The following is a 15,381-nucleotide window of genomic DNA, read 5'->3' as shown; positions in this document are numbered from 1 at the left end:
GGTTATTGTAGAACCTGCTCAATGTGGATAACTTGACTCACCCAGATTAGGGAGAAGTGTCAGAGAACTCAAACTAGAATTACCATCCTTTAATACCACAGGAGCAACAGAAATCAGATTCAAGTTCCTGATTTGGCTAACTCTCTCATTAGGGTTTGTGGTTCACCTGGGTTGAGGGAGTGGCCCTCATGGAGAAGTGGCTCTGGGTTATAGATCCAGAGTTATTACTGGGTTCTAAAAGAGTTCCTGGCCAATCTCTTTTCTTAGAAGACTCCTGAAATACTTGGTTTAGAAGCATTAAAGTAACTGATTAAATGCCACCAACTTTATCCCATTTGGAAGTGGCCTAGTTTTCAACTCCCATGGCTTCTAATTTATATAATCTTTGAACACCCAACTTCGACTTGTATTACTGTTTATATTATTTATAGGGCTGGCAAGTGCTCTGTTCACACAGTAGGCTCTCACTAAGTGATTGCTGAATAACACAAACTGTTTTTACCACTTATTCCTTATCATGCAGCATACACTGTTGACTTTGTAATCATTAATTTGTCACTTTTGGGGGGATAATATACTCAAACCTCATATTTTATTCATGTAGCTTGGATGTTATTTATAATTTAAAAAAGAAGTGTGTACATTAGATTATTTCAGTAACAAGTAGTATGAATGAGAATGGAGGAGGTAATAGCATGTTTGTTTTCTAGGATTCAGAAAGGAAATCTGAATCTTTAAACTCCTTCCTGTTCACATGAAACTCTAGTTTTATCCAATATAGAGTGGATCATTAGGAGAACAATCAGGATGTGAAGACCAAGTTGCGTTATGGACAAAACTTAAATCACATTAACAAGACCAGTAGAATACTTAAGAATAGAAGAACAGACGATTATATGAATGCTTTTTGGAGGAGAGAAAAATAATGGATGACAGTTAAGGAAGGAAATAGTTCGATTTTAGAAGAATTTATTCTTAGTTTTGAAATGTGTTTAGATTTGAACAAATATTACATATAAATTTAGGATATGTTAAAAACACCTGACTTACAAGCTTCTTCATACTATTAACTCTTAGTTAGAACTGCTGTATCCCTTTCCTCTTTAAATCTAAGAAAGTAACAACAGAATATCATCTTAATTCAACTTGCCAACCTCTGCCTTGGTGGGCTTCATGGGAAGAGCATTTCAGGTCCTGGGATGGTGCTGAAGACACAGCAGGTAGAAGCAGTACAACTTGAGAGGAAGACTATCTCTGAGACTGCAGTCTGGATGACGGTTTTAAAAAAGATTAACTCTTGAAGTAATTTAATTTCAGAGGTCACAATGGAATCATACAAAGGCTTTACACTTGAGGGTTCTATTTTTTTTTTTTTTGTAGTCATGCTGACTTAAGGATGAAGAATTGGTCAGAAGAAAACTCTACATATCTATTCATCCTGACTTGAAAAGGATGGAACTACAGCAAAACCAACACATGCATTATGCATATGAAAACTATTTCATGGGAGGTCACCTCTTTAAAACAAATAAGAAAAAATTTCTAAAGTAACTATAAGTCAAAATAACTGTACTAAGAACCTTGTTTTAATTATACAATGACACAGTCTAAAAGAAAACAGTCTGTTTATTTACTTTTATAACACTGTAGTGATTCAGTCCAATCAAAGATTCAAATAAGATTTTTTGGTTAGTTACTAAATACAGTTAAGGTAGACAATTGAAATAAAAGCATACCAGAATAGAATCAAGGAAAGAATGTCTCTATGACATACAAATACTTAGGTAAATCTAAAACCATCTCATGTCTTTTTATACAAATACTGATGTGCAGTTTGAAACTGTGCATGTCTTACAATCTGGAAAGACCGAGTCAATAACTAATGTATTGTCTTTTCATTTTTGTTGCCTTTGCAATCTCTTAGACATATTACTTATTGCACTTGTGTCCTGAATACTGGTCTCACATTCTTCTGTGCTGTTTTGGGAATTCTCTTGATCTCTGACCAGTGATGTCATATGTCTTTTCTGTCTAAGAGAGTCCCTTGAACCTGAGGGGACAGTCCTCATGGAGTCACTGACAGATAGTTGACTTTTTCTTGCTGAACCAGACAGAATGACTTGGGTATTTATCAGTGCAAGTTCTTCATCAGGTATTGAATCACTTTCCAGAAGAGAAATTTCATTGAATTTTTTAAGTGGAGTCATTTGAGGAGAATTCAATTCTTTTTTCTTTATAGGTGTTTCATATTTGCTGCCACAACTTCGTGGTGGCTGAAATGCCTTCTGTGCAGCAGGAGAAACAAATGTACAAATAGGACTAACAGGTGGAGGTAGAGGAAGTCTGCTTAAGAAATCCAAGGCTCTTCTCTTTTTGCAGTTTTTTGGGTCGTCAATCTCTTTCTCTCCTTTAGAACAGGACTTTGAAGTCATGCGAGTGGATACAGGCATGGGCACAGACTTCCCTTTTGGCGTACAAAGTGATAATGGACTCTGATAATTTATCTCACTATTAGGAGAAGACATCTAATAAAACAAATTAAAAAGTAGCCTATCATAATTATGTAACAGTACTTAAAACAAAATCAAATTAACCTTTCTTTAAAAATACTACATTCTCAGGCTGGTGTTAGGTGGAGCACTTGCCTAGCATGCATGAGGCACTGGGTTTGATCCTGGCACCACATAAAAATAAAACAAAAAAATAAAGGTATTGTGTCTATCTACAACCTCTCCAATGCCACAGTCTTCTCATGTGCAAAATAGCTTTTATCTCATAGGGTTGTTGTAAAGATTAAATGTGTTAATGTAGCCACACTTAGCATGTGTTAGCTATTTAACCAATAGTAAAGGCTTTAGCTTGATTTACATCACACTGTGATTTTATGAGTTAAATTGAGCTTAGAAACACCTCTAAGGAAGCCATGTCGTAATCCTATCTACTCAGGCTGAAGCAGGAAGATGGCAGGTTTAATCTGCAACTTAATAAGACCCTGTCTCAAAAAAATAAAAAGGACTAGGGTTGTGGCTCAGTGGTAGAGCACCACTGGGTTCCATGCCTGATTCTGAAAAGAAAAGGAAAATAAATAAATAAATAAACAAAGAACTTTAATGGTAAAGAAGAGCTCTTCTAGCAAAAAAGAAACAGCCCTAAAGGGCTTTTTAATCTAACATGTAGTTAGAATGCTAAAAATTAAAGTACTTGTTTGTAGTTTGCCCCCAAAGAATTTTATAAAATTGCTTTTTCAACAATTTTCAAGTAGCCTATACCAATAGCAGCTGCCTACTAATTAACCACACTTTCTAATTAACTTTAATCACATTTTTACCATGTCACATATGCACCAGAATATATCATTGCCTCCATATATAATATTTCTTAAATTTACATGAACTTACCAGAAGCTTATTTCCTGTACCGAGGACTGTTTGAGTAGTGTGTGGCTCTGATGTGTATTCTTTATTAGGGGTGGAGCATTTGGGATCATTTGCATTAAGTAGATGCATAAGTTTCTTTTCTGCATCATTGCAAAATATGTCAATATTCTGAGAAAACAAATTGGAAGAGTTATAAACTCAGAATTAATGTTTCCAGCAAGTTATTTCCTTTAAGATCAAAAATAATAAATTCAGACCAGAAACAAACAACGAGACAACCGAAATTTGATAGCAATTGTCGAACATGCCAATACAAAAATTCAAAACAAACACCAGTGATTTAGGGGCACCTAGCTGTTGAAGGAAGGGGCTGAGGAGTGAGAAACAGAAGGAAGAGTGGAAAAGGACAGGGAGAATGTGTGTGTGTTAAGGAAAAAGATGAAAGAGATCTTCCCAATTACCAGGAAGATTATCATGACACTGGATTTGGAGTGGAGCCTCTGCCACTTTCCATTCTATATGCTACCTCACAGCTGGAAACCTGAATCACTCCCACTGAGTCCTTGTTGGGGAGGTAAAACCAAAGAACTGCCTCACTCACAGCAGGACTGTCCCAAGCATCAACTGAAATAACATTCAGGTCAAACTACATGGAACTGGTATTTCAGGAGCCACAACTGGCCAAATCCCAGCGATTTTACACCTAACCTAAAGCTTTAAAAATCTGGGATAAAAGCGGTAGGAACCCCATAGGAGCACCAAATAATGAATGCAACTCCTACCCACAATTCAGAAACTAGATAAATCAGAATATTATTCTCCACTATGCATATTGATATTTTTAAAGCAAAATACAAACACAAAATTCCTTTACATGCTAGCTACTCTGATGCTTTTAAAATGTTATTTGCACAAATTTTGAATAACACACCTTGCACATTTAAACTACAGAGTTAACCTTTTAAAAAATAAATTGTCACTAGTTATCAATTTATAAAATGCAAAATTTTACAGGGAGACAGCACCTGCCTAGTAGTTAAGAGTTCTGAATTCTGCATTCAGATGGCCTAAGTGTGAATCATGGTCCTTCCAACTTGGCATATAATAAAGGACAAGCCATTTAACTTCTGTTTCTCATCAATAAAATGCAAAAAACACTTCCCCACTTCATAGGGTTTTGGGGAGAATTAAATGACTCAGGCTTAGAACAAAGCCTGACACAGAGTAAGCACTCAATAAACACTAGCTAATATTAGTACATAAAACGCATATATGACCTAGGGAAAGTAATTCTAGAGTCTATTTGGGATTCATTGAAATCAAAGAGGGATAAACTGTTAAGATACAAGATACAGAGTATAAATGTAAATTTGTGGTCACATTATTAACTAATCACAAGGCCGACTGCTGTGAACCACAGGGAACTCATTCTTGATTCCAATTTCTAGTCTGCCTAGCTGGTCTCTATCTCTGAACTCAATTCCCTTCAAGACACTCTTCTCTCCCCAGTAGCTGGTCATTTGCCTAGTCCCTTGTCTCCTCAGGTTTGTGGGTAATTAATATGGAGTGAAACCTCATCTTAAATACTCCCTCAACTACTTAATTTTCATAAAAGTCATTTCTCCTTGATGTTGGGCCATCAAAATAGGAGACTATTACCAAAATTTATGGTAAAGATGAAAGTAATTTTACCTCAATAGTATTTTTCATTTTGTTTAACCTCTGTTGAAAGTGGCCCTCTCTTGGACTGCCAGAGAACATGGAGAAATCTCCAGCAAATAAAGTAGGAATTCCTGACTTGGATTCTGGACGCCACTGCAGGTTGCTTGCAGCAATTAGCACATGAGGTTTAATAATGTCTTCATTAAGATTGATCCAAAACTTTATTGCCAATAAATTATGACATTCATCTGTCAAATAGACCAAAGGAGCAAGACCTTGAATGAAAAAAAAAAAATCATCAGATAAATTTAAAAATGTAAGGGACTGGTAATATGCCTATTTATTTTAATATATGCTAATAATAAAAACAAAATAACTGGATTTACTATATACAAAACTCAGTAGCTTTCCTATATATCAACAGTGAATCTGCTGAGAAAGAAATCAGAAAAACAATTCCATTCACAGTAGCCTAAAATATGTAAGAATAAATCTAACCAAAGAGGTGAAAGTCCTCTACGATGAAAACCATAGAACACTGCAGAAAAAAAATTAGAGAAGACCTCAGAATATGGAAAGATCTCCCATGTTCATGGATAAGCAGACTTAATATTGTTAATATGGCCATATTACCAAAAGCAATACAGATTCAATGCGGTTCCCAAAATATCAAATAACATTCTTCACAGAACTAGTAAAAACAATTCTAAAATTCATTTGGAAGGATAAAAGACCCAGAAATCGCTAAAGCAATTTTAAGCCAAAAAAAAAAGCAATGCTGGAGGCACTTGACTTCAAATTATACTACAGAGCTATAGTAACAAAAACTGCATGGTACTGGCACATAACACACACAAACCAGTAGTACAGAAAAGAAGACACAGACAAACCTCCACACCTATAGTCATCCGATCCTTGACAAAGGTGCTGAAAAATACACTGGAGAAAAGAGCCCCTGCCCCAACACTGCCCTTCATGCTTTTTAAAAATTTTTATCTGTTCTTTTTAGTTACATATAACAGTGTATTATGACATATTTATACAAACATGAAGTAATTTACCGGTCCTGTGGATGAACATGGTGCGGAGATTCACTGTGGTGTATTCATATATGTACATGGGAAAGTTAATTCCATTGTCTTAATTCCATTGTCTTTCCTATTCCTATTTTCCTCTCTTCCCTTCATTCCCCTTTGTCTAATCCACTGAACTTCTATTCACTGCCTCCCATTGTATGTTAAGCATCTGCATATCAGACAGAACATTCTGCCTTTGGTTTTTTGGGATTGGCTCATTTCACTTAGCATGCTAGTCTCCAGTCCATCCATTTACCAGCCATTCTTTTTTATGGCTGAGTAATATTCCACTGTGTATATATACCACATTTTCTTTATCCATTCATTTGTTGAAGAGCACTTAGTTGCTTGGCTACTATGAATCGAATCGAGCTTCTATAAACATTGATGTGGCCACTTCACTGTACTATGCTGATTTTAGCTGCCTTGAATATATACCTAGGAGTGGTATAGCCAAGTCAAATGGTGGTTCCATACCTAATGTTCTGAGGAATCTCCATACTGATTTCCAGAGTGGTTGCACCAATCTGCAGTCCCACCAGAAATGTATGAGTCTATGCTTTTCTCCCACATCCTCACCAACATTTGTTGTGTTCTTGATAAATTGCCATTTTGACTGGAGATGAAATCTCAGTGTAGTTCTAATTGGCATTTTTCTAATCGCTAGAGATGTTGAACATTTTTTTATATATTTATTGACCCATTCATATTTCTTCTGTGAAGCTTCTGTTCAGTTCTTTGCCCATTTATTGATGGGGTTGTTTTTTGGGTGTTAAGTTTTTCTGAGTTCTTTATATATCCTAGAGTTAATGCTTTATCTTAAGTATAGGTGGCGATGATTTTCTTCTGATTCTGTGGGCTCTCTCTTCATGCTGCTGATTGTTTCCTTTGCTGTGAAGAATTTTTTTTTTAAGTTTGATATCATCCCATTTATTGATTCTTGATTTTACTTCTTATGCTTTAGGAGTCTTATTAAGGAATTTGGTTCCTAAGCTGACATGATGGAGTGTTGGGTTTTTTCTTCTAGTAGGTTTCTGACCTAATGACTAGTTTTTTTTTTTTTTTAATTCTTTTAGTTGTAGATGGACATATCTTTATTTTTATGTGGTGCTAAGGATCGAACCCAGTGCCTCACACATGTGAAGCACGTTCTCTACCAGTCGTTAATGCCTATGTCTTTGATCCACTGTGAGTTGAGTTTTATGCAGGGTGAGAGAGGTGTTAAATTCCATCCTGCTGCATATGGATTTCCAGTTTTCCCAGCACCATTCGTTGAAGAGGCTACCTTTTCTCCAATGTATGTTTATGGCGTTTCTGTCTAGTGTGAGATTATATTTGTGTGAATTTGTCTTTGTCTCTTCTGTTCTAGTCCACTGGTCTTCATGTCTGTTTTTGTGCCAAAACCATGCTGTTTTTGTTACTATAGCTCTGCAGTGTAATTTAAGGTCTTGCATTGTGATGCCTCCTGCTTCACTTTTCTAAGGATTGTTTTGGCTATTCAGGGCCTCTTATTTCTCCAAATGAATTTTGTAACTGCTTTTTCTATTTCTATAAAGAATGTCTTTGGAATTTTAACAGGAATTGTATTAAATTTGCATAGCACTTTTGGTAGCATGGCCATTTTGACAATATTCATTCTGTCTATGCAAGAACATGGGAAATCTTTCCATCTTCTAAGGCCTTCTTTAATTTCTTTCTTTAGTGTTATGTAGTTTTCATTGTAACTCTTTTCTTTAGATTAATTCCCAAGTTCCAAGTTTTTCTTCTTCTTCTTTTTTTTTTTTTTTTTTTTTTGAGGTGATTGTGAAGGGGGTAGTCCTCCTAATTTCTCTTTTCAGCTGATTCATCATTGGAGTATAGGAACACAATTGATTTATGTTGTTAACTTTATATCCTGCTACTTCGATGAATTTGTTTATGAGTTCTAGAAGTTTTCTGGTGTAGTTTTTGGGGCCTTCTAAATATAGGATTATATCATTGTCAAATAGGGATGGTTGAGCTCTTCTTTTCCTATTGGTATCCCCTTAATTTCTTTCTTTTGCCTAACTGCTCTGGCCAGAGTTGGAGTGTGTCAAAAAGCAGTGGTAAAAGAGGGTATCCTTGTCTTGTTCCAGTTTTTAGAGGAAGTACTTTCACTTTTTCTTCATTCAGAATGATGTTGGCTTTGGGTTTAACATATAGAGTTTTTATAATATTGATGTATGTTCCTACTATCCCTAGTTTTTCTAGTGTTTTGAATATGAGTGGACACTGTATTTCATCAAATGTGTTTTCTTCATCTATTGAGATAATTGTGTGATTCTTGTCTTTTGAGTTTAATGATGTTGTGAATTATACTTGTTGAACCAATCTTGCATCCGTGGGATGAGCCCCACTTGATCATGGTGCACTATCTTTTAAAAATTTTTTTTGGTACTGGGGATTGAACTCAGGGGCACTTGACCACTGAAGTCATATCCCCAGCCCTATTTTGTATTTTATTTAGAGACAGGGTCTCACTGACTTGCTTAGTGCCTAGCCATTGCTGAGGCTGGCTTTGAACTTGGGATCCTTCTGCCTCGGTCTTTAAGCTGCTGGGATTACAGGCATGCACCACTGTGCCCAGCTGCAGTATCTTTTTAATATGCTTTTGTACGCTACTTGCTGGTATTTTTTATAAACAATTTTTGCACCTGTGTTCACCAGGGATATTGGTCTAAAGTTTTCTTTCCTTGAAGTGTCCGTCTAGTTTTGGTTTCACAGTGATACTAACTTCATAGAATGAATTTGTAAGGGTTTCCTCCAAAAGACAATCTTAACAAATAGTACTGGAAAAACTGGTTATCCATAGGTAGAAGAATGAAACTTGAGCCTTCTCTTTCACCCTGCACAAAAAAATCAACTCAAAATGGATCAAAGACCTACCAACCTTTGAATTAGATCAAAACTATGCAACTCCTAAAAAGAAAATGTAGGGTCAACACACACCATATAGGCACAGGCCACAACTTTCTCATTAGGACCCCTAGAGCTCTGGAAATAATGCCAAGAGTTAATAAATGGGATGACATCAAATTAAAAGCTTCTGCACAGCAAAGTTTCCTGTTTAGTGCCTAGCCATTGCTGGAATATGAAGAGAGAACCTACAGGATGGGAGAAATTCTTCACTAACTACTCTTCTGACACAGAATTAATACATAATATATATAAAGAACTCAAAAAAAATTTACACCGAAAAAAAATCAAATGATCCAATAAGAAATGGGCAAACGAATTAAAGAGACACTTCTCAAAAGGAGAAATACAAATGGCCAGTGAATATATATAAAAAAAGTTCCAACATCATTAACAATTAGGGAAATGCAAATCAAAATTACACTGAGATTCCATCTCACACCAGTCAGAAGTCAGAATTTCGGTCAGCAAGAATACAAATAATAATAAATGCTGAAGAGGGTGTAGAGAAAATGGAACACTTAAACTATTGGTGGGATTGTAAATTAGTCCAACCACTATGGAAGCTCCTTAAAAGACCAGGGATGGGGCAGGTGTTGTGGCTTAGCGGTAGAGCGCTCGCCTAGCATGTGTGAGGCCCTGGGTTCGATCCTCAGCACCACATAAAAATAAATAAATAAAATAAAGGTATTACGTCCAACTACAACTAAAGAAATATTAAAAAAAAAAAAAAAGACTAGGGATGGAACCATCCTATGACTCAGCAATACCAGTTCTCAGTACTTATCCTAAAGAACTAAAGTCATCATACTATGGTGATATATACACGCCCAGGGCAATTCACAATAGCCAAACTATGGAACCAGCCTAGGTGTCCATCAGTAGAGGATGGACAAAAAAATGTAATATATATTCACAAGGGAGTTTTATTCAGCTATTAAAAAAAAAAGAAATTATGTCATTTGTAAGAAAATGGATAAAACTAGAGACCACCATGTTAGGCAAAATAAGTCAAACTCAGAAGGTAAAAGGTCACATGTTTTCTCTTGTATATGGAAACTAGAGAGACAAAGGAAAAGAAAGGTGGAAGGGGTGGGGATTACATGAAAACCAAAGGGAGGTCAGCAGAGGAAAGGGTCCAAGGGCGGGAGGGAGAAGTGCTCGGGAGTGACATTGGCCAAGTGATATTGCTATATGGAAGTATGTATAAACATGTAACAATAAATCCCATCACTATGGACAACTATAATCCACCAATAAAAAATATGGGGAAATAAAACACTGGATTTAAGTGAAAACCCAGAATTTTCAAAATGACCTGTTGCTTAATGTGCTAAAATTTCAATGACAACACATTCTGTAACTGTGGCCATGGCAAGTGTACTCCTACGTGGCTGACAAGAATATAGAGGTGTGCCATCCTTTTGGAGAAAAATATGGCAATGTCTAGCAAAGCTGCACATGCACTTGTCTTTCTACCCAGCAATTCCACTTCTAGTATTCCACTTTGAAGCCAGATCTAACTAATAATGGTAAAGCACAGATAAACAAGGTTCATGAAAACACCTGTGAACACGGCTACTCTCTGAAGCACTGTTTGTAAATACTGGAAGTGACCTACCTTAGCTCATCCACAGGACAGTAGCTGGCACTACACATCAACACAGTGGTGTACTAGAATGCTGAAAATAAGAATGAAGGAAAACTCTATCAACTGATAGAGGAAATAGTGTTAAGAAAGAAGAGCACAAAAGAGAGATTAGATTAGATTATTCTTAATAGTAAGAAGACGACGGAAAAAATGTGTATCTGTTCATTAAACCAGAAATCCAAAGGAAAGGGGCCCAGGACCGGGGCAGCAGTGATGAGGAGGAAGCAGCACTCTTCGAGTAAGCTCTGACTCAGGACCAATGAGGGACCCTTGTTTTAAACACAACTTTCTGATAAAAAGAGCCAAATTCCTTGGAGAAGTGGTTGCTTCCAGGATTGGGGCAGGGAACATACAAGATGAACCTGAACTATCTTGTGTCACCAAAATTAAGGAAATGCTCAAAAAGTGAAATGCTCAGAAGTGTTTTAATAAGTCTATTAAAACACAAGTGCCAACTTGAAAGGCTCCATGTGGCCAAAGCTGAAGCAATGAGAGTAAAGGTAGTAAATTTTTTTTTTTTTAAAGAGAGAGTGAGAGGAGAGAGAGAGAGAGAGAGAGAGAGAGAGAGAGAGAGAGAGAGAGACACGAACCCGGGCCGCACGCATGCCAGGCGAGCGCGCTACCGCTTGTGCCACATCCCCAGCCCCAAAGGTAGTAAATTTTAATCAGAATAGGATTAATATTCCTAAACCCATACTGATATAAATAATTAAGTAAACAATGGGAGAAAAAGGGGCAGTTTTTTTTCTAATAGAATTTTAATGAATTCCAATTCACAAAGACAGTATGAAAAGAAAAGGAGAATTATCATTAGGCAAGCATTACATTAATAACTACTGCAAGCAAAGTAAATGATGGTTGCTAAAATAAATGGGGGAAATCTGAGGTGAAATAGGATTTGCACTGTCTCAAAGACTCTCCGCTAATCCATTTACTAACTACAAAGGGAAAGGCAGTTATTCCACTGAAGGAGGGGGACCCTAGCAGATATCATGTTAACCAAGTGGTTATGGTTACCAGTACACCACTAAAAAACATCAACATCTGGTGTGTGAAGGACATACCATCATTTTGGTGGCAATTGTGCACAAAATGCACAGCTTCATTCCAGTCATGAGAAAACATCAGACAAACCCACCTCAGGGGAAATGCTAAAAAATAATGATAAATCCATTCACAAGTGTTTGTTGGACAAACAAAAGCCAACTAAGGGATCATTAAAAGACGGGAGGAGACTATAGAAGAATAAATGCAATATGGGATCCTGTTTAGGATCCTGAAACAGAAAAAGGAAAATAATATAAGAAACTTAAAACTCAAATATCTAAACAAACCTATTGTTTATGTAATAACATTAAGCCAATGTTAACTTCCTAATTCTAATAATTGTACTATGGTCATGCAAGATAATATTAGGAAAAGCTGGGTGAGGAATATTTGGAAACTCTACTATTTTTTTTATACAATTTTTTTGAGCATCTGAAATTAGTTCAAAATAAAAAATCAGAAAATTGTGATACCAAAAATGGGTAGATGCCTCTGGATAAACCCTAAAGGACTGAGGCCAGGGAAAACTAAGTTTGGACTGGCATCAAGTATTCAATTTCTTGTATCTGTTACTCTGAAGATTATATATCCCTAAGAAATGATAAAGAATGGAAAGAACTGTCATTCAGTTCTTTTGGATAATGATTTGTTTATCCTGTTTTCCAAGTTACAAGTAGATTTATTTAGTAGATAATTTTAAATTAAATATTAAATGCTGCTTTTAGAAATACTATGAATTTCTCAACCACATTCAATTTTCTAATTTTGTAATCTGTCTCTAATTATATTCAAAATGATTTTATTACTGTCTTTCTCCTAAATGTCCTTCTTTAACATACCATGTGTTCCTTCCAACTATAAAAGCAATACACGCCTATTGGAAAACATTAGAATACATAAACAAAAACAAACACTTAAGGGTAATTTCTTCATTTCATTTTTTTCATAAGGAGAGGTTCCATATCTAGATCAAACTACAGAAAAAGAAATGGAATTTCCCCAATTATAATACATCTTGTACAAATGGTATTGAATAGAAGAATTTAACCTAACACTTTAAGAATGCTGGCACTAAATAAATTTTCATGAAAATAAAAAAGTAAGAAGAAAAATATTCTGCAGTTTTATAGTCTGGGCTATTCTGAACCTGCATAGAATTCTTTGTACATTTTTAATTTCTTTTTCAACATTTCATTAAAATGTTTCTGAAATTATCATCAGACTACACTGGAGTATACACCCTCGTGCAGGAGTAGATCCTCCTTCAGAACCAAGGAACAAACCTCCCCTGGATTGAAGGGTGCTGTCTTGCCTAAGGTAACCAGGCTCCCTGAAAGAAGCCAGCATCCAAGGACTGTCCCCTCACCTCACCTTGCCATGCCTCTGAAAGGCAATCCCAGCTCCGCAAGTCCCTAAGGAAGGAAAGGCTGAATCAATCTTTTTTTTTTTTTTAAATATTTATTTATTTTTTGTTTTCGGCGGACACAACATCTTTGTTGGTATGTGGTGCTGAGGATCGAACCCGGGCCGCACGCATGCCAGGCGAGCGCGCTACCGCTTGAGCCACATCCCCAGCCCCCTGAATCAATCTTATCCCTCTGCCCCACTGCTGCTTCTGTTCCCAAGGGCACTTTTAAGTAAATCTTCTGCATAAAATCCCAGTCTTATTCTCAAGGAACCCAATTTAAGAGATGATCTCAATTAATTCATTTATCACAATGATTCTATAATACAGTAACAAAACATTAGAGCAAATACAACTCCCAAATGTTGGGTTTGGTTTTAATTTGGCAGCATGAAGTGCCAGAAAGAACTTATGAGCTTTTAGATCCTGAGAGTATGGGTTCAAATTCCTTTCTAGCACTGTGTCCTGCACAGGCTATTTTACCTCTCCAAGCTCCAGTTTCCTCATCTATAAAGTGGGATTCCTATGAGGGTTGCAAGACATGCTGCGCACAGAGGTTTTCAACACCTTCTCTCACTCTATGATGTTAGAAGTGGGGATGGAAAGGAATTAGAACAAGGTGCTGTCTTTAAAGAGATCATGGTATAATTAGGTTTAGAGAGGGGTAATTAAAAAATGTAGAGACAGGACTATGAACCCTGTAGACAGAGCTAAAACAGTCAAACATGCAACATGTGACAGAAACTGAAGGACTCTAACCTGCTCATGAGCACCAGCCAGGAAGGTAACATCTGAGCTGAGCATTGAGTGGGAAGAATTCGTCATGAGGGGGAGAATGAAAGGACATTTTAAGCTAAGTGAAGAACATTTTCAAAGGTAGGGAGCATGAAATGCTATTGCATATTAGGGACATGAAACTACAGTTTAGCGGAGGTGCGTGGGGTGGTGGTTGAAGGCAGGAAGCTGAAGGGCTTTTGGCATACAGAACTGTCCGGGTTTCATTTTCTAAGGGGCAGAGAGCTGCTGAAGATTTTAAGCAGAGAAGCATCATGATTAGACTTGAGTGACTCCCGGCTTAAGGAGGCATGCTTAACATCAAATTAGATTACCAAAACAAGAAAGTAATATTCACCAAAAACTACCAAAAAGGAATGCTCTAATATTTGAATCAGTATTCAGAGTTATTCACTGAACTTGGGAAAATGACCTAGGAGCTCAGATGACATCCTCCATGGATACTGACTGTGCAGTGCACAGAAACTCGAATGTCCAGGCCTCCCACTGTAAACTAAGATGGAAAACCAATCTGGTCTTGGATAAACAGAAAAAGAGCCAAAGACTACACAGGGTTCTGGCGGCATCCTCCTTTTTTCCTCTCCCACCTTGCCTTGCCACCACCCATCTGCTTTGGGACCATCAGAACTAATCCCAACAAGTCCCCACAAGCCCCGCCTCCTAGGTCACCCACTGCTCCCCGGTCTTGGTTTCCAGGCTTTGCACTCGGCCTTTTGCAACACCCTTGTCTACCTCTCTCCCTGCCTCCTGGAATTCTGTCACTGCGCCTCCATCACCCCCAGCCTTTTCAATAATGCTCTTTGCCACCTTGCTGTGACCGAAACCTGATTCTTGTCTAAGGGCCCAGCTGTCCCTGTAGACCTCTGGGATAGGGTGGGGCAGATGTCTTCCTAGCTTTTCACTGCTATTCCCTTGTCCTGAAAACACTCAGCTTTGAATCTCAGGTTACCAGCCTCTATCATTCACTACCTCCATTTTCTGTAGGCATCTGCAGACCTCTGGGTCACTCACTCCCTTTCATTTCTTGAGGATTTTAACTCATCACTCACTGTCATCTATCACTACTTCAGCCATGTTTCATGGTGATTTCAGTACCTACAAGGGAATACTTCCCAAATCCTGGATTCCTAGTTCCCTGTTTTCTTCTTGAATGATCGTGTCCCCTGTTTTCCATCACTAACTCATCCACTGGACATACCTCAGACTTCGGTATTTCCAGGACTCTCATCTCCTCCAGAATCTGAAGTATCTTCTTCTTTAACCACCTCCTTTGACCTTTCCGGCTCCACCCTGCTGGACCCTAATTCAAACAATCCTCCAGCCCTCTGGGACTTATAATCCAGCTTTCTTACCCCATTCACTGTTCTGCATTTCCCTACGTCTCTTCTTTTCTCTGTGTCACGCTGAATGCCTAAGGTCAATTATTAAAATCCT

General features: G+C 37.3%; 1 protein-coding gene across 1 annotated transcript in view; it reads right to left on the bottom strand.

Annotated features, from left to right (window-relative positions):
- Positions 1-1,775: 1,775 nt before the first annotated feature.
- Positions 1,776-15,381, bottom strand: part of BRCA2 (BRCA2 DNA repair associated) — a 69,267-nt gene continuing 55,661 nt past the window's right edge. The window contains exons 25-27 of the mRNA XM_081302726.1: positions 5,070-5,314; positions 3,399-3,545; positions 1,776-2,525 (exon numbers count right to left, since the gene is read on the bottom strand). Of these exons, the coding sequence (XP_081158852.1) occupies positions 1,896-2,525; positions 3,399-3,545; positions 5,070-5,314 (1,022 nt within the window). The 3' untranslated portion in view covers positions 1,776-1,895. The remainder of the gene's footprint in view (positions 2,526-3,398; positions 3,546-5,069; positions 5,315-15,381) is intronic.

Source organism: Spermophilus citellus (genome assembly GCF_964194105.1).
Source record: "Spermophilus citellus genome assembly, chromosome: 1".
In the NCBI taxonomy this organism is placed as follows: domain Eukaryota; kingdom Metazoa; phylum Chordata; class Mammalia; order Rodentia; family Sciuridae; genus Spermophilus; species Spermophilus citellus.
Note: the sequence above shows the minus strand (reverse complement) of the source record. Positions and strands in the feature narration are given on the sequence as shown.